Genomic DNA, 24,315 nt, shown 5'->3' on the forward strand with positions numbered 1-24,315 from the left:
GCAAACCCTCCCAAAACCCAGCCCCTTGGCCTCAGAGGGTGATATCATGGCTTTGCCTGAAATCTGAGCAACAGCAAAGAAAAAAAGAGGGGGGGGAGAGGTGAAAAAATCTTGCCAGAGTGGCAAGGAATGAGGTGAGTCAGGAACACTGAGTTTTATTTTATTTTTCTCATTGAAAATTGGGAATCCTGTCAATCCCAGCAGAGTTTTTTTAACTCCATTTTGATTCAGGACCTACAGATCCAGAGGGGTGCAGGGATTTACAGCATCTCCAGGCTTGCAGCCCTCTCCCCAGCTTGAAAATTTTGCTCCCCCCCCCCTCTCTTAACCCTTGAGTGGTTCAGTATTCCTAAAAGTTGGTAAATAGAGCAGCAGAGATTAAAAAAAAAAACAAAACAACCCAGGGCTGCATCAAGAGTTGCTCTACACTCCTTGGTGTCTCAAGGACTAAGCAGGAACTAGCTAAAATTCATTAAAATTAATAAAAATTAACTCAAATCAGCTCTTTGTAAAGAAAAAGGCACCAAGAAAAATCCCAGACTTTGCTGGGCCAGAAAACCCAAAGCATCTGTGGTACAAAGAGCAGTGAAATAGGAACGGAATAATTCTTTTCTCAACAAGTAGCAGCTCAATCAGACATTATCCTGTCTGATCAGTGTTGGGCCCAGTGCTGTTCAGTATCTTTAGTGAGGATTTAGGTGAGGGGATTGAGCCCAAAATCAGCTAATTCACAGGTGACACCAAGCTGGGGGGAGTGTGGATCAGCTGGAAGGCAGGAGGGCTCTGCAGAGGGACCTGGACAGACTGGAGAGTTGGGATGATCCCAAGGGGATGAGGTTCAACATTCCAAGGGCCGGGTCCTGCACTTTGGCCACAACAACCCCATGGGGAGCTCCAGGCTGGGCACAGAGTGGCTGAGAGCAGCCAGGCAGAGAGGGACCTGGGAGTTTGGATAAACAGGGATGCAAAGCTGGGAAGTGCCAGGGTTTTGCTTTGGGAGGAAAAGGGAGAGATTTTTGCTCACAACCCCCCCCCAGAGCCTTCCCAAGGGATCACCTCAGCATCTCCCATCCCTTCTTGGTGGGTGAGGGGAAGGCTGGGGATGGGGTCTGCTTGGACTTCAGCAAGGCCTTTGACACCTTCTCCCAGAGGATTCTCCTGAAGAAGCTGTCAGCCCATGGATCAGCCAGGAGCACTCTGTGCTGGGTCAGGAACTGCTGGAACGGGCCCAGAGAGTGGTGCTGAACGGGGCTGCCTCAAAATGGCGGCTGTGGTGTCCCCCAGGGATCAGTGTTGGGCCCAGTGCTGTTCAATATCTTTAGTGAGGATTTAGGTGAGGGGATTGAGTCCATCATCAGCAAATTCACAGGTGACACCAAGCTGGGGGAGTGTGGATCAGCTGGAAGGCAGGAGGGCTCTGCAGAGGGACCTGGACAGACTGGAGAGTTGGGATGATCCCAAGGGGATGAGGTTTCAACATTCCAAGTGCCGGGTCCTGCACTTTGGCCACAACAACCCCATGGGGAGCTCCAGGCTGGGCACAGAGTGGCAGAAAGGGAGCTGGGATTGCCAGGAAGCTGAAGAGGAGGCAGCAGTGTGCCCAGGTGGCCAAGAATTCCAAGGGCATCCTGGGCTGGCTCAGGAAGAGCGTGGCCAGCAGGTCCAGGGAAGGGATTCTGCCCCTGTGCTCAGCTCTGGGGAGGCCACAGCTTGAGTCCTGTGTCCAGTTCTGGGCCCCTCAGCTCAGGAAGTTCAGGAAGGAGCTTGAGGTGCTGGAGCAGGTGCAGAGAAGAGCAAGGAGGCTGTGAAGGGATCCAGCAGAATTGCTGTGAGGAAGGGCTGAGGGAGCTGGGGGGTGTTGAAGGCTGGAGAAGAGGAGGCTCAGGGGAGACCTCATCACTCTCTGCAACTCCCTGAAAGGAGGTTGGAGCCAGGGGGGGGTTGGGCTCTTTCCCAGGCAACTCTCAGCAAGACAAGAGGGCAAGGGTCTCAAGTTGTGCCAGGGGAGGTTTAGGTTGGAGATGAGAAAGAATTTCTTTCTGGAGAGGGTGATCAGGCATTGGAATGGGCTGCCCAGGGAAGGAGTGGATTCTCCGTGTCTGGAGATCTTTCCAAAGAGCCTGGATGTGGCACTGAGTGCCATGGGCTGGGAACTGCAGCAGGAGTGGATCAAGGGTTGGACTTGATGATCTCTGAGGTCCCTTCCAACCCAGCCCATCCTAGGATTCCAGGATTCTGTGTTGGAGGTGAGGAAAAGTTCGGTGGTTCCATCAAGAGCTCCTGAGGAATGCAGCAAAACTCAGCAAGGGAACAGCCTGGGGTTTGCTGCCCCCTGCGTGTGGCAGCTGGGTGAGAAAGAGCAAAAGGAAAAGGATCTGGGGGAAAAGAAATTGAAAAATTAAAAGAAAAAAATTAAAAAATGTTTTAAAAAATTAGAAAAAAATTAATATGGAAAGCATTAGGAAAGAATTAGGAAAAAAAATAGGAAAAAAAATAGGAAAAAAATAGGAAAAAAATAGGAAAAAAATAGGAAAAAAATAGGAAAAAAATAGGAAAAAATAGGAAAAAAATAGGAAAAAAATAGGAAAAAATAGGAAAAAATAGGAAAAAATAGGAAAAAATAGGAAAAATTAGGAAAAAATTAGGAAAAAATTAGGAAAAAATTAGTACTTCAGCACTAATCTATAATATATATTCTATATGTATTATATAATATATAATAATATATTATTGTAGAATGCATAAATGCACTCATTCTGCCTGAAGAGGACAAATATTTAAATGCAAAATCCACCATAAGAGGCACTGGGCTTCTGCACTAATATAATAATCTATATCCTATAGCTATTTTATATAATTATACCAGTATAATATATATTATATGCATTATAATATTTAATATTATTATATAATGCATATTAAAGCACACAATTCTGCATGAAGAGAATGAATATTTGAATGCAAAATGCACCTAAGAGGCACTGGGCCTCTTCTATAAATAATATCTATTGTAATTATAATAACATCTATTATTATAACTAATATATATGGTGTAATCTATATAATATATACCAATTATCCCAAGGCCACATCCCTGGATTTCTCCCAGACTTTCCATGGGGCCAAGTCCAGCCTTGGCTTTGTCCAGTGATCAGTCCTGGGGCCAAACTCCCCCAAATTACCCAAATTACCCAAATTTCCCACACCCCATTAATCCTCTAATCTCTCCCCTCCCCTTTTCAGCCCTTTTCAAAAAAGGGAAGGTTCGTTGCTTGCCCAAATTTGGGGTTTTTTGTTTTTTTTTTTTCCCCCCCTGCAGACTCTCTGGAGCCTGGGGTTGGTTTGACCTTTCTGGTCCAGCGGGCAGGGTGGTTCCAGTAGAGATGACCCCAGGGATAAAATCCAACACCCTGGAGGAGCTCTGGGAAAGTGGTAATGGGAAAAAAGGGAAAAAAAGGGGGAAAAAAAGGGGGGGGAAAAGGGGGGGAAAAGGGGGAAAAAAGGGGGGAAAAAGGGGGGAAAAAAGGGGGGAAAAAAGGGGGAAAAAAAGGGGGGAAAAAAGGGGGGGAAAAAGGGGGGAAAAAGGGGGGAGGGGGGAAGGGGGGGGGGGGAAAGGGGGGGAGAAAGGGGGGAGAAAGGGGGAGAGAAGGGGAGAGAAAGGGGGGAAAAAGGGGGGAAAAGGGGGGAAAAAGGGGGGAAAAGGGGGGGAAAAGGGGGGGAAAAGGGGGGAAAAGGGGGGAAAAAGGGGGGAAAAAGGGGGGAAAAAGGGGGGGAAAAAGGGGGGAAAAAGGGGGGGAAAAAGGGGGGAAGGGGGAAAGGGGGGGAAAAGGGGGGGGAAAAGGGGGGGGAAAAAGGGGAAAAGAGGGGAAGAAGGGGGGAAGAAGGGGGGGAAAAAGGGGGGGAAAAAGGGGGGGAAAAAGGGGGGGAAAAGAGGGGGAAAAAAGAGGGGAAGAAGGGGGGAAGAGGGGGGGAAGAGGGGGGAAAAGGGGGGGAGAAAGGGGGGGAAAAGGGGGAGAAAAAAGGGGGGGAAAAAGGGGGGGAAAAAGGGGGGGGAAAGGGGGGGAAAGGGGGGGAAAGGGGGGGAAAAGAGGGAGAAAAAGAGGGAGAAAAGAGGGGGAAAAAGAGGGGGAAAAGAGGGGGAAAAAGAGGGGGAAAAAATGAAATTCATTGCTTGGAAGAAACAACTTCAACCCTTGGAGATGCCCCCCTGGAACACAACGAGCCCAGGATTCTTCTTTTCCAGCCCACACTTGGTTTTCCAAGTTTTTCAGCTCCCTCTCCAAGAACATTCCAAACCCAGAGCTCTGCTGCAGACCAGATTTTTCTTTTTCTTTTTTTTTTTTTTTTTAGCAAATGGCCCAATTTGAACAATAGAAGAGCCCAGAACAATAGAACAAAGAATGACAGAATCCTGAAAATTGGAAAGGAACTTCTAGGGATCATCCAAAGCCCAATGGCACCAGATTTTCTGGACAATTCCAGGGCTGAGGATTCCACCCTGGGCAGCCTGAATCAATGCTTGGCCACTCTAAACCCCATCTAAACCTCCCCTGCCGCAGCTTTCTTGCATTTATTTCCTTAACCTTTCAAATAAAAGGGATGAGGGAGGCCAATGAGTGCTGAAATCTCCCAGCTGGATGCAAGCTCCTGGTTTTCCAAGGTCTGGGAAGACTCCACAGCATCCTCCTGAAGAAGCTGTCAGCCCATGGATCAGCCAGGAGCACTCTGTGCTGGGTCAGGAACTGCTGGAACGGGCCCAGAGAGTGGTGCTGAACGGGGCTGCCTCAAAATGGCGGCTGTGGTGTCCCCCAGGGATCAGTGTTGGGCCCAGTGCTGTTCAATATCTTTAGTGAGGATTTAGGTGAGGGGATTGAGTCCATCATCAGCAAATTCACAGATGACACCAAGCTGGGGGGAGTGTGGATCAGCTGGAAGGCAGGAGGGCTCTGCAGAGGGACCTGGACAGACTGGAGAGTTGGGATGAGCCCAAGGGGATGAGGTTCAACATTCCAAGTGCCGGGTCCTGCACTTTGGCCACAACAACCCCATGGGGAGCTCCAGGCTGGGCACAGAGTGGCAGAAAGGGAGCTGGGATTGCCAGGAAGCTGAAGAGGAGGCAGCAGTGTGCCCAGGTGGCCAAGAAGGCCAATGGCATCCTGGGCTGGCTCAGGAAGAGCGTGGCCAGCAGGTCCAGGGAAGGGATTCTGCCCCTGTGCTCAGCTCTGGGGAGGCCACAGCTTGAGTCCTGTGTCCAGTTCTGGGCCCCTCAGCTCAGCTCAGGAAGGAGATTGAGGTGCTGGAGCAGGTCCAGAGAAGAGCACTGGGCCCAACACTGATCCCTGGGGGACACCACAGCCGCCATTTTGAGGCAGCCCCGTTCAGCACCACTCTCTGGGCCCGTTCCAGCAGTTCCTGACCCAGCACAGAGTGCTCCTGGCTGATCCATGGGCTGACAGCTTCTTCAGGAGAATCCTCTGGGAGACGGTGGCAAAGGCCTTGCCTTTTCTGCTGTGTAGTTTTTGGGGTTGTTGTCACCTAAAGTGCAGGACCCGGCACTTGGAATGTTGAACCTCATCCCCTTGGGATCATCCCAACTCTCCAGTCTGTCCAGGTCCCTCTGCAGAGCCCTCCTGCCTTCCAGCTGATCCACACTCCCCCCAGCTTGGTGTTATCTGCAGATTTGCTGATAATGGACTCAAGGAAGGAAGGTTGCATTTTAATTTCTGATCCAGCAAGATGCCAGAGGTCCTGGAGGTTTCCCATCCCCTCCCACTAGATGGCAAGAGTCCCCCTCTGACCTGCACAGATTTTTGTGCCCAGGGATCAAGAAGCAGAGAAGGGATTTCTGACCCTCAAAAACCGTGAGCAGCCAGACCTGGGCTCCTGCCCAACCTGCCAGGATTTATTTTGCTGTGGTTGGAAAGCTTTGGCCAGGAAAAAAAAGGGGGGAACTGAGCAGAATAAAGTGTTTTGGCTGTAAAAAAAAAGGGGGGGATGCTGAACAACACAGAGTGCTGCTCCCAGGCAAATGCAGCAAATCCCTCCCCATCCTTAAAAGGCATCAGGGAAGCATCTGTTTTAAGCTCTTGAGTGGTGATTCAGTGTGAAGAACATGTCCTAACAAGGCCAGGCTCTGCTTTTAGGCAGAAACACCACCAATTAGTTCAAGGAGATAGATTCCAGCTGCTCAGTCTCCAGGCAGGCTCAGGGCAAGGGCAGGATGTGGGATGGCAGGAGGGAAGGAGATGCAGCCCCTTAGGGCTGGTCCCAGCCTTCTGAGGGCTCAACAAGGTGCTCAGGATTTGCAGCTTTGCCCTGGTGCCAAAATTTGGCCCTGGCAACCTAGAGAACCCACCTCCCAGGGCAAAAATTAAAAAAAAAAACACCAAAAAACAACCTTGGCACTGTTGGAATCTTGTTTGCAAGTCACCACTGGAATTAGCAGCAGCCCAGAACACAGAAAACCTAAGGAAACACCTACAGAATGTAGGTTGCTATTCTGCTCTGCACATTATTTGTAGCAGGGAACCCAAATTCACTTCCAGGGCCCTGGAAAGCATTTGGAATTTAGGAAAAGCCAGACATCTCTGCCTTCAGGGGAGGTGGGTGTAGGGATAAGGGATGCTGGGCCTTCCCTTTTGAAGATGAAGGCTCTAAAACTTCTCCCCATCAACACAAAGCCCTCAGGAAGCCACCCAGAGCAATTTCCTACCAATCCCAAGAGCTTCCAACAGAACCAAGTCGTGGTTGGGTTTTGCTTCCCCCCATTCTTGAAAAAAATGTAACCTGAATAAAAAAAGAAAAAAAAAAACCAAACCACCTGGCAGGACCAGGTCCCCTGCCCACTTCTCACACCCAAACTGGTGGCCACAGGGAAGGACCCAGCAAGTCCTCCCCAGGCTCATTCCAGCTTTTAATGAGTTTCATGGATTATTTAGTAGCAACAATGGCAGAAACAATGGGAGAAGAAAGGACAAGGTGCCCTTGATCAGAGGTGGCATATTGACTGTCCCCTGAATGCTGCAGGCAGAAAACCCTTTGGTTCCTGGAATCCAGGGATCCTGGAGGAGCCCTCTGCTTCCTTCTCCATCCTCTCCATCAGCCTCATCCCCTCCTGAGCATCTGTCCTGGTTTGGGCCAGGATAAAGGGGATTTTCTGTCTTGTGCTTTTGCTTTCAGCTCAGTCCCTTGTCAGGAGCTGCACTTGCTGAAATTCACAGCAAGTTTCTCATCAGTGTCTGATCTGGGACTGATCCCACTCCATGGTTATAGTTCCAGCCAGAGCCTGGTGTGCAGAGCCAAGGACACTGCTCAGCTCTGAGGAACATTTTACCCTCCATGAGGAATAAAGAGGTCCCACCTGCAGCCTCCTTTGGGGAGAAAGGGACAAGATAAATGACCAAAATTGACCAAACAGAGGATTCCATCCCATCCACCTCATCCTCAGGAGAAATTGGAGGGATCACCAGGCTCAAACCCCTTCCTGCTTCCCCTTCTTCTCGTCTCCCTCTTTGCTTCAGCATCCTGGGAGGATTCCATCCCTTCCTCTCCTGTGCTCCTGATCCATCCCAGCCTGGATCTCTGTGTTCCTGCCTCCAGCTCCCAACTGCTCCTGACCCCAGGATTCCAGCCTGGACTTTCCCAGGGCTGCCCTGCAGCCTCGGGGGTGACCTGAGAGTTATTGGGGGAAAGGGGGGAGAAACATGGGATCAATTTTCCTGTAATTTGTACAGATTTAGGAATTTTTCCTATTTCTCATTCCTGTTCCATTAAAGCTGTGGAGTTTAGTTTCCAACCCATAAATCTCTCTCCTTTATTCTCTCTCCTTCCTTTATCAGAGAGGGGAGAGAGCTGAATAGAGAGCAGCTGGTACTTGGTTTGAGTTAAACCCTGCCAGCATCCTTTTGCCTGCCAACCACTTCATCCATCAGGGGCCACCTGTACCTTATTTGTTTGCCCCATTTTCCACATCCCCCAAAACCCCACAACAAGGATACTCTGAAGAAGCTCTGGAGGGAAAAAGCTTCAGGATCATTCCCTTGGCCATTCCAGGTCACTGGGAGAGGTGAAAGAGCAGTGGCCTCCCCTCCTGTTTTTCTGCACATCTTGCCTCTCCTTAATGGCCCTGGAGAAAGGAGAAGGTGAGTGGGAAAAGCAGAAAAAAAAGGAAAAATAAAAGATGTTCATGCAGGAACAGACCCAAACAGAGAAACTTTACCTTTGGGATTTGGGAATCTGAGCCCAGGAAGAGGCACTGAGTGAAAACAAGGATTGCAAAGGCACTTCAAAAGGAATCATGTTTCCCCTGGTGCTTTTGGAGCAACTTTTGCTCAGCCCGTGGTGAGCTGAAAAGATTTCCTTGGTTTTTTTCCCTTTCATCTGCAAAAAGAGCTGCAAGAGTGACAGGGTTTGAGTCTTCTCCTCAAGAGATGCCACAAACTCCTCTTCCAAAGCCCAGGAGGGTGAGGAAGGGAAAAAAAAACCAAACCTGAAATAAACCAAACCAACAGACACAAACTGGGATGTTCATTACTGAGCCACCCCAGCCAGATTTCCAAAGGAATTAAAGAGCTGAACTTGCAAACACTTCCCATGGGAAGAGGCCAAGCCCCCCAAAAAACCCCACAACAGTTTTGTAAATCCAAGCACTTTGCTGATTCCTTCTGAAAATGAGGAATTTTTTCCCCAAGGCTTTATGGTCTTAAAACCCCTCAGGGCAGCTGAGGGTCTGGCAGCCTCAGGATCCCAACCACCAGCACCCAAAGACCCCCCAAAGCCCACACAGGGTGGGAGCAGTCTGGGGGCTGCAGTATAGAATCAGGGAATAGAATCAGAATAAAATCAGAATAAAATCAGAATAAAATCAGAATAAAATCAGGGAATAGAATCAGGGAATAGAATCAGGGAATAGAATCAGGGAATAGAATCAGGGAATAGAATCAGGGAATAGAATCAGGGAATAGAGTCAGAAAAGAGTCAGAAAAGAGTCAGAAAAGAGTCAGAAAAGAGTCAGAAAAGAGTCAGAAAAGAGTCAGAAAAGAGTCAGAAAAGAGTCAGAAAAGAGTCAGAAAAGAGAACCAGGAAAGAGAACCAGGAAAGAGAACCAAGAAATCATCAAGTTGGAAAAGAGCTTGAGAATTATCAAATCCAACTCTCAAGATGTTTTTTAAATGGTTTTTAAATATAAAGCCAAAGAACCTAAACCCAAAGCAAGGGCTTAGCTCATCCCATTATTCCCCCATTTTCTCCTCAGTGATAACTGAGCCTCAAGCTTCCAATTTTTGTGCCACTCAGATCAGGATAATTTGTAATTACTGACCCCAAATTAAACTAAAGAACAGCCAGTTGTGGGCAGTCACTGAATATTAATTAGTACTAAAGATCAATGAGAAATACTCAGTGCTGCCATTTTCTAGCTTGATGTTGAGCACAGGTGAACCACAGAAGTCAGAACACCATAATATTCCATTTATCATTCAATTACACACAGAATCACAGAATCCTAGGGGTTGGAAGGGACCTCGAAAGCTCATCTAGTCCAACCCCCCCTGCCAGAGCAGGGCCACCTAGAGTACATCACATAGGAACGTGTCCAGGTGGGTTTTGAATGTCTCCAGTGAAGGAGACTCCACGACCCCCCTGGGCAGCCTGTTCCAGGGCTCTGTCACCCTTACAGGAAAAACATTTTTCCGGATATTCAACTTGAACCTCCTGTGCTCCAATTTACACCCATTACCCCTTGTCCTATCACTGGTCACCACTGAGAAGAGCCTAACTCCATCTCCCTGACACTCACCCCTTACATATTTGAACACATTGATGAGGTCACCCCTCAGTCTCCTTTTCTCCAGACTAAAGAGACCCAGCTCCCTCAGCCTTTCCTCATAAGGGAGATGTTCCACTCCCTTCATCATCTTAGTAGCTCTGCGCTGGACTCTTTCAAGCACTTCCCTGTCCTTCTTGAACTGAGGGGCCCAGAACTGGACACAATACTCCAGGTGCGGCCTCACCAATGCAGAATAGAGGGGGAGGAGAACCTCTCTTGACCTACTAACCACCCCCTTTCTAATGCACCCCAGGATGCCATTGGCCTTCTTGGCCACAAGGGCACATTGCTGGCTCATGGTCATCCTCTTGTCTACCAGGACCCCCAGGTCTCTTTCACCTCCACTGCTCTCCAGCAGGTCAGCCCCCAACCTATACTGGGAGATCTTGTTGTTCTTCCCCAAATGCAAAACTCTACACTTCCCCTTGTTGAATTTCATCATGTTTCTCCCTGCCCAACTCTCCAGCCTGTCTAAGTCTCTCTGAATGGCAGCACAGCCTTCTGGTGTGTCAGCCACTCCTCCCAGCTTAGTGTCATCAGCAAACTTGCTGAGGGTACATTCTATACCCTCATCCAAGTCCTTGATGAAGATATTGAACAACACCGGTCCCAGCACCAACCCCTGAGGGACTCCACTGGTCACACACCTCCAACCAGATTCTGCCCCATTGACTACAACTCTCTGACTCCTTCCTTTCAACCAGTTCCTGATCCACCTCACTACCTGATCACCAAACCCATACTTGGTCAACTTATCTACAAGGATGCTGTGAGAGATGGTGTCAAATGCTTTTTCATCTGTTAAATCACTATCTTTGGTATCACAGTGACTGTGGGTTTCTTAGCTTGGATCTGCCCCACCAAGATGACCAAAAGAAGTCCACAATAGACATAAAAAAAATAAACTTTATACAGGAAAGATGTAATTTGTTATTCCTGAACATCCAGGTAAAGATTCTCCTTGCTGCTTCAAAATTCCATCAGATTTCCAGGTAATTCTGTAACAAACTCCTACAGACACTGGATGGAAGGAGGAAGGTGTTCAGCACCTGAGTGTGGCTGCAGTTCAGATCAAACCTCAATTCCCCCCAAAAGCTTATCAAAAAGAAACAAAACAGCCCCAAAAATGCCAATTTTTAGCTCAAACTGCACCTGAAGTTTGAGAAAAAGGGTATGAAGCTGTCTAGCTCCCCAAAAACATCCATTTTTCCAGGATTTTCACTAGAAGAGGAGGAAGTTTTGCCAGTTGGATACAGTGAGCAAAGTGCAAGGATCCACCAGACACCAGGAGTTGATAGAAATCCCACTTTTAATCATGGACAAATCTTGCTTTCAAGTAAAATTAACAGTTTTAAATAAAATATAAATTAACAAATCAGAATGCTCCAAACCCAAAGGAACACTGTGTGCATGGCTACTCTAGCAGAAACAAAACCCTAAAGCACATTCCAGTTCTCTGCAGCTCACTGGAGTTTCAGGGAGATCTCTGGGTGATTATGGAACAGAAATCAAGGATTAAAAAGCAGTGACTTGTGCCACTCCAAAGCTCTAGCTTTCAAGACAAAAGAAGGAAACTCATAAATAAAACTGATTTTGTGGAAGCACAGCATTGGGTGCAAAGAGATTTTTCCTTCTCCAACCCAGCACTGATTATAAAATCAAGACTGAACTGCTCTAAGAGGTGGTTTTCTCCTGAAAACCCTGCATTTCCTTTGCTTTGACTCAGAATTGAAGTGGTTTCAATCCTGGAATCTGGAAAACAAAGCCAGTCCTCATCCTAGCAGGATTTCCATCTCCCCCAAGGGATGAGAATTCACACTCATTCTCTTACCACACACAGCTCAAGCTGCTGCTGCTCATTTCCTGACAAGTTTTTGCTCACCCCATCACACATCAAAGTGCAACATTAAAGAAAAAAGTGATTTTTGGCTGATATTGTCCAATGAGACTAAGCCAAGGTGACCCCATTTTCCTGTTTCCAAAGCCCAGCTGGGTTTCATGCTCTTGGCAATCTGCTCCTTCCATGCTTTCAAGGGACAAAAAAAGGAGGAACCCTGAGGCAAAAATGGCTTTTTGGGTAGCAAGTCCAACCAAAGGTCTCCAACACAGCCTCTCATAAAGGTCCTGGGATCTTCTGTGGTGGAAGACCCTCCTCCATCCAGAGGGAAGGAGAGGAACTGTTCCTTAACATTCGCCTGTGGATCCTTCTGAGCCTCAGGAGGTAAAGCAGGATGGAGAGCAGCACAACCAGAAAACAGACAAAGAACAAATAGTGATTGTAAACAAAGGAGAAGCTCCTCCAATGGGAGTGAGTGCCACGGAAGTTTTCTTGCTGGATGTCTCTGGAAAGAAATCAGAGGGATAACAGGCATCAGCTCAACCTCTGTCTCTCCCCAAACAGAGCCCCTTTTAATTGCATAATCTTTATTAATTCCCTAAATCTGGACTGAGGTTGCACTAAAACCATCATTTTGTCTCCCTCTGTCTGCCAGCTGCTTCCCTTCCCTGCCTCTGCTCCTTCCCTTCAGAAACCCCCCACACCAGACATTTGAGGAACCAAAACTTAGAATCATGGAATGGGCTGGGTTGGAAGGGACCTCAGAGCTCATCAAGTCCAACCCTTGATCCACTCCTGCTGCAGTTCCCAGCCCATGGCACTCAGTGCCACATCCAGGCTCTTTGGAAAGATCTCCAGACACGGAGAATCCACTCCTTCCCTGGGCAGCCCATTCCAATGCCTGATCACCCTCTCCAGAAAGAAATTCTTTCTCATCTCCAACCTAAACCTCCCCTGGCACAACTTGAGACCCTGCCCTCTTGTCTTGCTGAGAGTTGCCTGGGAAAAGAGCCCAACCCCCCCCTGGCTCCAACCTCCTTTCAGGGAGTTGCAGAGAGTGATGAGGTCTCCCCTGAGCCTCCTCTTCTCCAGCCTCAACACCCCCAGCTCCCTCAGCCCTTCCTCACAGCAATTCTGCTGGATCCCTTCACAGCCTCCTTGCTCTTCTCTGCACCTGCTCCAGCACCTCAAGCTCCTTCCTGAACTTCCTGAGGGGCCCAGAACTGGACACAGGACTCAAGCTGTGGCCTCACCAGGGGCAATTTTTACCTTAAAGGTAAAAACCTTGTTCTGTAAAGAATGGCTCCCAGGGTCCATTGCACCTCTTTGTCATAAACCTGCAGAGCTGTTTTCAGATGGTTGTAACTCACAGGAAAAGAGAAACCCCTGTGAAACACTTCATACATCCAGGCAGACTTGAAACACTGGTACCTATGGAAAGAGGGGGCATGAAATCAGGGGAGAAGTTTTTTGAGGGGCTGTGAAGCACAATTCTCAGGACTTTTTTTTTTTTTTTCTATGGCTGATGCAATATTTAAGGTTCTATTCACACTTCCTGTGATTTCATTAAATGGATCAGATGGATATGACCTCTCTCTGGAAGCTGTGGGTGAATGAATTTGCTGTACAAACACCAACTTACTTCAACCTGTGGAGATCAGCATGTGAGGCATAAAGACCACGGTCAAAACGTTCCCTCAGGACAGACCACTTAGTGGCACAATAATCCTTCAAAATAGATAAAAAAAAAAAAGAAAAAAAAAAGACTTCAACATGGCTTCTGCCTTAAGAAGAGAAACACCCCTAGCTAAGATGTTCTCTAAATGCCAAAAGCCAGAAAACTCAAGAGTTACAGCTTCCCTTGTTGGTAAATCACTAATTTAATGGTGTCTTCTGTAAAACTGACCCAAACTTGGTGCTTCAGGTTAAATTAAAATTGAGTGGCACTTCAGTTCTTTGGTCATCTACTTGGAGATGAAAAATAGATGATTTTTAGACCAGCCACAAACAGGTCACATCTCTCTTGCTTTATGTTGTGGACTTACCAAAAAAAAAAAAAAAAAATCAGTCCCCACCAGACTGATCCAATAGTTTGTACAAAATGTATAAAGAGAAGAAATCCTTTTCCTAAGGATTTCCCCAAAAACAAGCACGTCCAACACATCCCCAAAGGTAGAAGCACCTCAGATTTCCCCATTCCCAACAGTTCTGCTGGAGCTCTACCTCAAGTCTCATTCCCCCTCCAGTCAACTTTCCTGCTGTACCTTAAGATAAGTATTCTAAAAAAAAAAGAAATTCCATGAGAAGAGAGTTACCCAGTGAAAGCTGAATGCAGGGTAAAAGTTTGGACTCTTTAAAGGAAAAGCTTTCTTGCAAGACTTGCAGAAAAAAACCCAGAGAAGCTGTTGTGAATGAGGAAACTCATTTTGACCCCACTTTACCTTTGCAGCTTTAGTAAATTTAGCAGCATTGTAATCTCCTCCCATGCGTAGCACGTCCTCAGTGCAGTAGTAGAACTCTGAGAAGCCATAAAATTCACTGTTCTGAAAGTGCACAGCAGGCTGATAGACCCCATTCAGGGATGTCTGGGTCTCATTGGTCTTGTTCATGAAGGGCTGAATGATCTCTCGACAGAGCTGGAAATCCCCTGTGCCCCTCAGGTACAACTTCTGCCCCTTCTGCTGGATCTCATCCTCAGCATCCAGAGGCAGGCAAGGATCCAGGTAAGGTGAATCCCAAGTCAGGCCAGTCTGTGTGCCCAGCAGTCTGTGTAAAAGAGCAAAGAGAGTCACAAACTGGGCAGCAGGAGGGGGTTGGGTGAAGGCAGGGGTGATGCAAAGAGCCAGGTTACCTGTTTTTGAGGACTGTGCTGGTAAACAAACTGTCTTCATACCTCTGGCGTGCTGCATTCCCTCCAAAACCAAGGAATGTGGCCACATAGACCCTGTAGACATGCTCAGTCTGATGAGCATCACAGCCCAGGTTGAATTCTGCAAGTAAGTTTTTGGCTACTTCCTCCTGGAGAAAGAAGATGAGGTGTAAATCCTATGAAACAGAACCTACAGGGGAGTTCTTGGCACAAATGGAGGCCTCTGACAGCTTGAAACTTCCCTGTCTGGGAACCTGGAGAGGGTTCCATGATCAGAACACTTATTTTACATCAGTTTCTGTTCAGGTAGAGCCACACAACAGTTGCTAGAAATCATCTGCAACTCTTCCTATTTGCAGTTCCTATCTGAGGGCAGCAATCTGCTGCCTCTCCTGGAGTTATTAAAACCTGCAGCACAGGAATTCCATCATTTAATAAATACACCCATCCTCATGACAGTGCATTAGGGCTTTTATCCTACTTTTAATTTAGATTGTTTCTTCATGCTGTTAATGGGAGGCTATCCAGCTGCAAAAATTCAGGAATTACTCTAGGATTCACTGGATTTAAGTCTGAGCAACTTGTGTTCCATTTAAAACAAGGAAATTGGCTTTCTACAACAGAAGAACTGGTGTAGGTGACATTTAACCAAAGTGTACAGTTACCCCATGATCTGTTAACTCAGTTTCTACCAACTCAGCTGGAAAGAAAAGTCATAGCTTAAACCAGAACTTATTTGAAGAACCACACAACTCTGGGCTTCTAAACTGCAGGAAACAATCCCTTCAGGATTACACAAATTAAAAGAACTGTAGATACATGCAGAGGCAGAAAGAATGCATGTTCACTGAAAAAATGAGTGGCAAATTCCACCAATTGAACTCAAGTTTCTGAATGAACAAAGCACAAATGAGCTGTGACTCATCTCCTCCTGCCTTGCTTTGGGCACGTGATGCAACGAAGGACACGACTCAAACCAAAAGGGGAAGAAAAAAAAAAAACCAAAACCACCCAAAAACCAAACACAAAACAACAAATATGCATTGAAATAACTCAAAAAAAGGCAAAAGAAGAAAGTTGCACAGATAATAACCTGCTGTGAAGAGGCAAAGCTTACAGTTTTAGGGACTTCATATGCTATCTGAGTCGACACTCCGCCCATGTCTAGAATACCCACAGTCCTCTTACGGAGGATGACTTCCCTGTTCTCACTGCCTGGGACATGCACCTCCACAATGGCTTCATCCTCTGGAAAACACCAGGAAAAAGCAAGGAAAAATACAACTGGAAGAGTTGAAGCAGTACTCCTTTACATCTAAAGAAGTTCTTGATAGTTACCATCATCTGTATGCTCGAATCTGCCCAGGACGAAGTTGATGCCGATCCAGGCGTAAACTCCTGGGTGTAAAAGGGAAAAGATCTCAGGAATTGTTGGTACAAATCCCCTTAAAATCCAAGTGGGATGTGGTGCCACTTTCCTGTTAACCCTTAACAGGAGTTAAGATAGATAACTGCTCAGATTTCCATCAAAAAATACTCTGCAGTCAAGCAGAGTTAAACAGAAATACCTGAGAATTTATTCTATCCCTTCTCTCCAGGTCAAAGCTGTAATAAAAATCCTAATTTAAGGGATTAAAGGCAATCTGATGAGCCAATTTCAGGCAAATTAGCTTTAAAAGTTATTTTAAGCCTCCAGGAAGCTCATCACCTCCAAGCATTGCTCCTTTAGAAACCCTTTTTCCCAGCAAAGCTTCCTCCCTCAAGGATGTTGTGGGTTATCTTTACCCTGCCCACCCCAAAGCCAGGGAAAATGGGTTAAAATTCCTGCTGAGCACATAATTAGGAAGAAATTAATGAGAAATTAATTGCACTGCTCATTAGAAAGCACTCAGACAAGTTAAAGGATTGCAGCAGCTGAGCATGTCCACGCTCAATATGTTGCTGCTGAGGAATGAGGTCTCCCAACCAAACCAGAATTTTCAAAAAGCAGCAAAAAACTGAATTAAGTTGAATAAACTTTTAAAATGTAAATTTTCCAAAGTTCCCCTACCTTCCTGTTTCCCTGAAATAACCTCTGCATGGGAGTCTGAGAAGAGGAAATCAAAATGCACAGGAATATCAGTGAGCAGATCTTCAAGTATTGCCTTCTGCTGGCTGCAAAACACCAGAGTTGGGAAAGAGTTAAAAGGAGGAGGAACCCCCAGGATCACTGCTCCAAAAGGTAAAACAATAAAGAGAAAAAAAATCACCTTTCTGGCAGAATCCTCATCCCTGCAGTGCACAGGATATAAAGAGGAGTCTCTTTGTGTTTTGCACGTGGCACGTGTTCAGCAGCAAAGCTGAGGAGTGGGGAGATGTAATCACTGACCTTCTCAGGAGAGCTGGCAAACTCTGAGATGCCTGATGAGGGAGAAATCAAAGAGAAAAAACTCAAGCTTTGGGAATTTCCTGGAAAAATCCTGCTAATCCTAACCCCCAGGAGGAAAAAACCTCCAGAAATAAGAAATAAAGCCAAGAGTAACTCATCCCCAAAGCCCTGTATGAGGTTTGTTACTGATTTATGTGATTGGTTAAAGAGCTTGAGAGAAATTTTATATTTTTTCTCTTTTTTTTCACTGAAAAAACAGAACCAAGCAGCTCAGTCCACACAGAAACCCTTCTCCCCTCCTTCAAGCTGAGAAACAGAGCAAAGCTCTCTGCAAAGCAAAAAAATACAGAAATCTGGAGGAGAGCCACACTCTCCCCCTCTGCAGACAGGGTTTGAAAAAGCAAATTAATAGAATCCTGGAATCCTAGGATGGGCTGGGTTGGAAGGGAGCTCAGAGATCATCAAGTCCAACCCTTGATCCACTCCTGCTGCAGTTCCCAGCCCATGGCACTCAGTGCCACATCCAGGCTCTTTGGAAAGATCTCCAGACACGGAGAATCCACTCCTTCCCTGGGCAGCCCATTCCAATGCCTGATCACCCTCTCCAGAAAGAAATTCTTTCTCATCTCCAACCTAAACCTCCCCTGGCACAACTTGAGACCCTGCCCTCTTGTCTTGCTGAGAGTTGCCTGGGAAAAGAGCCCAACCCCCCCTGGCTCCAACCTCCTTTCAGGGAGTTGCAGAGAGTGATGAGGTCTCCCCTGAGCCTCCTCTTCTCCAGCCTCAACACCCCCAGCTCCCTCAGCCCTTCCTCACAGCAATTCTGCTGGATCCCTTCACAGCCTCCTTGCTCTTCTCTGCACCTGCTCCAGCACCTCAAGCTCCTTCCTGAACTTCCTGAGCTGAGGGGCCCAGAACTGGACACAGGACTCAAGCTGTGGCCTCCCCAGAGCTGAGCACAGGGGCAGAATCCCTTCCCTGGACCTGCTGGCCACGCTCTTCCTGAGCCAGCCCAGGATGCCCTTGGAATTCTTGGCCACCTGGGCACACTGCTGCCTCCTCTTCAGCTTCCTGGCAATCCCAGCTCCCTTTCTGCCACTCTGTGCCCAGCCTGGAGCTCCCCATGGGGTTGTTGTGGCCAAAGTGCAGGACCCGGCACTTGGAATGTTGAACCTCATCCCCTTGGGATCATCCCAACTCTCCAGTCTCTCCAGGTCCCTCTGCAGAGCCCTCCTGCCTTCCAGCTGATCCACACTCCCCCCAGCTTGGTGTCATCTGTGAATGTGCTGATGATGGACTCAATCCCCTCACCTAAATCCTCACTAAAGATATTGAACAGCACTGGGCCCAACACTGATCCCTGGGGGACACCACAGCCGCCATTTTGAGGCAGCCCCGTTCAGCACCACTCTCTGGGCCCGTTCCAGCCAGTTTCTAATGAAGCAAAATAAAATCCATCTCCCCCAAATACCTGGTTTAATTTTCATAACCACTGGTTTCCTGTTTTTGTCCCTCATCTGTTGGATGTCCAGGAGGTCGTGGGGGTTCCCATTGTGCCTGGGCCAGCAATAGACAAAGATCCTGGAGCCACTGCTGCCACAATCCACCACGATCCCATAGCTGAGGTTGGGGTTGGAGGTGTCCGTGGCCTCGGTGTCCCCCACCCTGGAGAGGTATCTGGGAAAACAAAATAAAATAAAATTATTCAGCTCCATATGGAAGTCTTTCAACACCAGGAAGAGGTTTCATGGTAGGAAGAAGAGGTTTTCTTGCACCCAAAAAGGGAATTCCTGCCCTAAGAATTCAAGTTTATGGGGTAAGGGTGAAAAAACCACCTAGAAAATGGGGGGTTGCCCAATGGTTTTGCTGCTGCAATCAACATGAGATGGTGCAGAGATAGAGAACTCAGCAAGGTAGGAATTAATTAAATTTCATTATTTTAAATAAATTATTTTAAATAAATTAAATTGTAAATAAATTATTTTAAATAAATAAAATTGTAATTAAATTATTTTAAATAAAATTGTAAATAAATTACTTTAAATAAAATTGTAAATAATTTTAAATCAAATTGTAAGTAAATTATTTTAAATAAATAAAATTTCATTATTTTAAATAAATCACATTCAAATTATTTAAAATAAGATTTTAAATAATAATTAATCATTTTAAATAAAATTTATTTTAAATAATAATTATTTTAAATAAGGTCTCATTAAATAAAAAGTCTCATTAAATAAAAAGTCTCATTAAATAAAGTCCCATTAAATAAAGTCCCATTAAATAAAGTCCCATTAAATAAAGTCCCATTAAATAAAGTCCCATTAAATAAAATGTCATTATTCTAAATACAATGTCATTCTTTTAAATAAAAGTTCATTATTCTAAATAAAATCCATTCTTTTAAATACATTAAATTTAAATTATTTTCAAGAAAACTCCATTATTTTAATAAATTACATTTAAATTCTTTTCCAATTCATCATTTTAAACAAATCAACCCCCCCTCAGCTATGAAAACCCTCACTAAAACCCAGGATATTTTACTCCCTTTCCACTCGGGGCTTTTCCACACAGAACCCCCCAGCAGGGGTGGTGCAGAGCAGCAGGACATTCCCTCCCTGCCCACTCCTCACCTCTGGAACCTCCTCTCCCGGGAAGCTCTCCCGTATTTACTCCGGATCACCAGCAGGGAGTAGCAGAGCAGCGAGGCCGCGGCCGCCAGGATCCCCAGCACCACCACCTGGCGTAACGTGGTGTGAAACACCCGTGGGCACCCCACGGGGGAGATGCTGAAGTGCCAAGAGGCAGGGAGCAGGCAGGAGATGCTGAGCCTGAAAATTCCAAGAGGAAAAGAAATCAGCTTGGAAAAGCCACGAGTCTGGGAGCAGCCTGGGGTGAGGAAGTTCTTCAGAAGGGGCTGGAATTTTATTTTATTTTATTTTATTTTATTTGTAATCCTGGAATCCCAGGAATTCCAACCAGTGCCAGGTTCCTCCAACACTATTCCCACCCCTACATCCAGGATTCCTCAGGAATTCCTTCTCCCTTCCCTTCCCTGTCCCCTATCCCAGCTCCATCTGAGTTCCTTTTGGGATCCTTACCTCCCCATTTTGGACCAGCAGAAACCAGTTGGGGCTCAGCCATCAACCAGTGCCAGGTTCTTCCAACACTATTCCCACCCCTAAATCCAGGATTCCTCAGGAATTCCTTCTCCCCTTCCTTCCCTGTCCTCTCTCTACCCCAGCTCCATCTGACAGTTCCTTTTGGGATCCTTACCTCTCCACTTTGGACCAGTGAAGACCAGTTGGGGCTCAGCCATCAACCAGTGCCAGGTTCCTCCAACACTATTCCCACCTCTGAATCCAGGATTCCTCAGGAATTCTTTTTCCCTTTCCTTCCCTGTCCCCTATCCCAGCTCCATCTGAGAGTTCCTTTTGGGATCCTTACCTCCCCATTTTGGACCAGTAGAAACCAGTTGGGGCTCAGCCATCAACCAGTGCCCTCTGCCTGACAAGGCACATCCAGCATTCCCAAATCCATTGCTCCTCTGCTCCTGAATCCAAAAGAAAAGAGAGGATTTGTTAGAGGATGTTGGAGGTAGCACTGCTGCTGCTCCCCTTCCCCCCCAGCACTGGTGAGGCCACACTGGGAGCACTGGGACCAGTTTGGGGCTCCTGAGGAGAAGGAAAATCCAGTGCAGGGCTGGAAAAGTGCTGAGGAATAAAAGTTGGGTCTGGAGTTGGCTCCTCTCAATGCCAACCAGAATTTCCCTGGGGAATGGGCAGGAGAAGGGGACACAAAGGGACCCTGGGGATGTGCCCTCTGCACAGGAAAGAACTGGGAAAAGTTGTTCTGAGGAACTGGGGACTCATCCCAATCCCATCCCTGCAGAGGGACCAAGTGACCAGAGCTGGGCAAGAGGGGCAGAACCCCAAGGTGCAGAACCCCGAGGTGCAGAACCCTGGGGTGGAGGATTCTGGGATGCAGAACCCCAAGGGACAGAACCCCAAGGGACAGAACCCCTGGGCAGGACGCTGGGGAGCAGAACCCCAAGGTGCAGAACCCCAAGGGACAGAACCTTAAGGTGCAGAATCCTAGGGTGCAAGACCCTAAGGTGCACAACCCAAAGTGCAGGACCTTGGGGTGCAGGACCCACTGCTCTGCTCAGGCAGAGGCAGCAGAGCCTCTACTCCACTAATTCCTTATTAAAAACCAAAACCCAGACCCTAGACAGACCAAACCATCACCACCACTTCCCAAACACCCCCAAACCCGACTCAAAGCTGCCAGCTCCGGGCTCTCCCTCTTCTCCCACTCTCTCCGGTGGTCTCACAGCCCTGCCACGCACCCACGGGGGGACAAGACCTTCCCTGAGTGCCACGAAGCCACGGCGCGAATGCCTCCCGCTCCCAAAGGTCCCCACAGACCCGCACCGGGAGGGCCAGAGCCCGGGAGCAGGGCCGGGGCAGCTCCCCCGCCTCACGGCCCCGGGCAGGCCGCAGGGCCCGGCCTCCCCCCCACCCCGCTCCTCCCGGGAAGGCGGCAGCACCCTCAGCACCCAGAGGCTTCTAGGAGCTTCCCCGGGCCGGGAAGGGCCCTCTCGGTGTCCCCGTTACCCCCCGTTCCCTCCCGCCCGGAGCCGCCGATTCCCCGCTCACCGCCCGCCCCGCCGCATAGCAACCGCCACTTCCGGGTGCGCCGCCGGATGTGACGTATAGTAGTAGAGAGGGGTGGAGGGTGGGGCTTAGGAAGGGGGCGGGGTCAAAGCGAGAGGGGCGTGGTCAGTGCGGAGGGGAAGGCAAAGGGGAAGGGGAAGGGAAATGGAGAAGGAGAAGGAAAGGGAAAGGGAGAGGGAAAAGGGGAAGGGGAAGGGGAAGGGGAAGGGAAAGGGAAAGGGAAAGGGGAAGGGAAAGGGAAAGGGAAAGGGAAAGGGAAAGGGAAAGGGAAAGGGAAAGGGAAAGGGAAAGGGAAAGGGAAAGGGAAAGGGAAAGGGAAAGGGAAAGTCAAAGGGAAAGGGAAAGGGAAAGGGAAAGGGAAAGGGGAAGGGAAAGGGGAAGGGAAAAGAAGAAAGGAAAAAGGAAAAGGAAAAGAAAAAGGATAAGGAAAAGGAAAGGGAAAGAGAAAAAGAAGAAAGGAAAAGGGAAAAGGGAAAGGCAAAGGCAAAGGCAAAGGTCCAATCGAGGCTGTTTCCCGGTGTGGAAAGGCAGAAAGGCAGAAGCTCCCCAGGAGGTTTGGGGGGGCTGGAGGTGGTTTCGGTGCCCCCAGCACATTTTGATTTTTCCCAGGCCAAGAGGGGGCTCAGAATATGGAAAATATTGGGAAAAAAAATCCCGTTCCATTATCCCGCAGGTCGGGAAGCAGAGCCAGGGGAGACTCTGGAGGAATGGGCCAGGATTGGGCAGGCAGAGTTGTTCCCAGCTGCTGGCAGGGAAAAAAAATCATTATTTGAATCATAGAATCCTGGAATCATGGAATGGGCTGGGTTGGAAGGGTTGGGTTGGAAGGGAGCTCAGAGCTCATCAAGTCCAAGCCTTGATCCACTCCTGCTGCAGTTCCCAGCCCATGGCACTCAGTGCCACATCCAGGCTCTTTGGAAAGATCTCCAGACACGGAGAATCCACTCCTTCCCTGGGCAGCCCCATTCCAATGCCTGATCACCCTCTCCAGAAAGAAATTCTTTCTCATCTCCAACCTAAACCTCCCCTGGCACAACTTGAGACCCTGCCCTCTTGTCTTGCTGAGAGTTGCCTGGGAAAAGAGCCCAACCCCCCCTGGCTCCAACCTCCTTTCAGGGAGTTGCAGAGAGTGATGAGGTCTCCCCTGAGCCTCCTCTTCTCCAGCCTCAACACCCCCAGCTCCCTCAGCCCTTCCTCACAGCAATTCTGCTGGATCCCTTCACAGCCTCCTTGCTCTTCTCTGCACCTGCTCCAGCACCTCAAGCTCCTTCCTGAACTTCCTGAGGGGCCCAGAACTGGACACAGGACTCAAGCTGTGGCCTCGCCAGAGCTGAGCACAGGGGCAGAATCCCTTCCCTGGACCTGCTGGCCACGCTCTTCCTGAGCCAGCCCAGGATGCCCTTGGAATTCTTGGCCACCTGGGCACACTGCTGCCTCCTCTTCAGCTTCCTGGCAATCCCAGCTCCCTTTCTGCCACTCTGTGCCCAGCCTGGAGCTCCCCATGGGGTTGTTGTGGCCAAAGTGCAGGACCTGGCCCTTGGAATGTTGAACCTCATCCCCTTGGGATCATCCCAACTCTCCAGTCTGTCCAGGTCCCTCTGCAGAGCCCTCCTGCCTTCCAGCTGATGGATGGATGGATGGATGGATGGGTGGGGGGTTGGGGTGTCCCTGTCCCTATCTGGGGGCACAAATCCCCTCCTGACCCCCCCTGATCCCTCCCAGGCAGAGCAGGGGGAGCAGAGAGGGAGCACCTGGGGGGGGGCAGCACCCCCAGGGTTTGGGGTGATGGGGACAGCGAGGGGCTGGGAGCTGCTGGATGGGGCACAGAGCCCCTGGGAAAGGGAGAGGAAACAGAGAGACACCGAGCTGCAGGAAATGATGGGGATTGTTTGATTTGTATTTATTTTTTTATTTTATTTTATTATTTTTTATTTATTTGGGTTTTTTAATTTGTTTTTTTTTAAATTTTAAACTGCAAAGCCCTCAATTCCCCTTTTCTTATTTATTTTTTCTTTAGTTTTTATTTATCTTTTTTTAATTTTAAACTGCAAAGGCCTCATCTCCTTTTTTTAATTTATCTTTCATTTATTTTTTAATTTATTTTTAATTCATATTTTTTAATTTTAAACTGCAAAGCTCTCATCTCCTCAGTGTTTTTTTAGGGCAAGCTAATTATCAAGTTAATTATCCAGGTGGGGCTCTGCCTCTCATGAAAATGTTACCAGGGGCAATTAAAAAATTAAAAATTAAAATGGAAAATTAAAATTAAATTAAATAAAAATAAATAAAATATCAAGTAAAAAATTAAAATTAATTAATTAAAATTAAATAAAATTAAAACTATTTATTTTTCCCATTTTTCAATAAAAAAAAAAAACTGCCTCCCTGTGGGCAGGGAAACCACCAGCTCTTTTTTTAAATGTTATTATTATTATTGTTGTTGTTGTTGTTATTTATTTAATTTTCAAGTTTTTTTTTAATTATTATTCATTTATTTTTCCCATTTTTCCATCAAAAAGAAAATCCCCTCCCTGTGGACAGGGAAACCCCTAGGGGGTTTTTTTGTTTATTTATTTTAAAATTATTATTATTTATTTTAAAATTTTTAATTATTATTTTTTAAATTTTTTTTCTATTTTTTAATTATTCTTTAATTTATTTTTCCCATTTTTCCATTAAAAGAAATAAATTCCCTCCCTGTGGGCAGGGAAACCACCAGCTCTTTATTTATTTATT

At 47.3% G+C, this 24,315-nt stretch overlaps 1 protein-coding gene across 5 annotated transcripts; it reads right to left on the bottom strand.

Annotated features, from left to right (window-relative positions):
* Positions 1-11,116: 11,116 nt before the first annotated feature.
* On the bottom strand, positions 11,117-21,646 carry LOC103533739 (ectonucleoside triphosphate diphosphohydrolase 4). Of its 5 annotated transcripts, none has more exons than XM_030463979.1 (13): positions 21,562-21,646; positions 20,351-20,456; positions 19,537-19,734; positions 18,372-18,577; positions 16,782-16,932; positions 16,583-16,686; positions 15,871-15,930; positions 15,626-15,780; positions 14,515-14,681; positions 14,105-14,429; positions 13,306-13,391; positions 12,933-13,094; positions 11,117-12,168 (listed from the first exon to the last, which is right to left on the bottom strand). In XM_030463979.1, exons 2-13 carry the CDS (start codon positions 20,356-20,358, stop codon positions 11,940-11,942), a joined length of 1,851 nt encoding a protein of 616 aa, XP_030319839.1. In that variant the 5' UTR covers positions 20,359-20,456; positions 21,562-21,646; the 3' UTR covers positions 11,117-11,939. The 5 variants fall into 5 exon arrangements, with proteins under 5 accessions (XP_030319839.1, XP_030319842.1, XP_030319841.1 ...); XM_030463981.1 differs by having other exon boundaries at positions 11,851-12,168; positions 19,537-19,728; XM_030463983.1 differs by having other exon boundaries at positions 11,851-12,168; positions 15,650-15,780.
* Between the last annotated feature and the right edge of the window lie 2,669 nt (positions 21,647-24,315).

Source organism: Calypte anna, chromosome 22, assembly GCF_003957555.1.
Source record: "Calypte anna isolate BGI_N300 chromosome 22, bCalAnn1_v1.p, whole genome shotgun sequence".
Classification (NCBI taxonomy): Eukaryota; Metazoa; Chordata; class Aves; order Apodiformes; family Trochilidae; genus Calypte; species Calypte anna.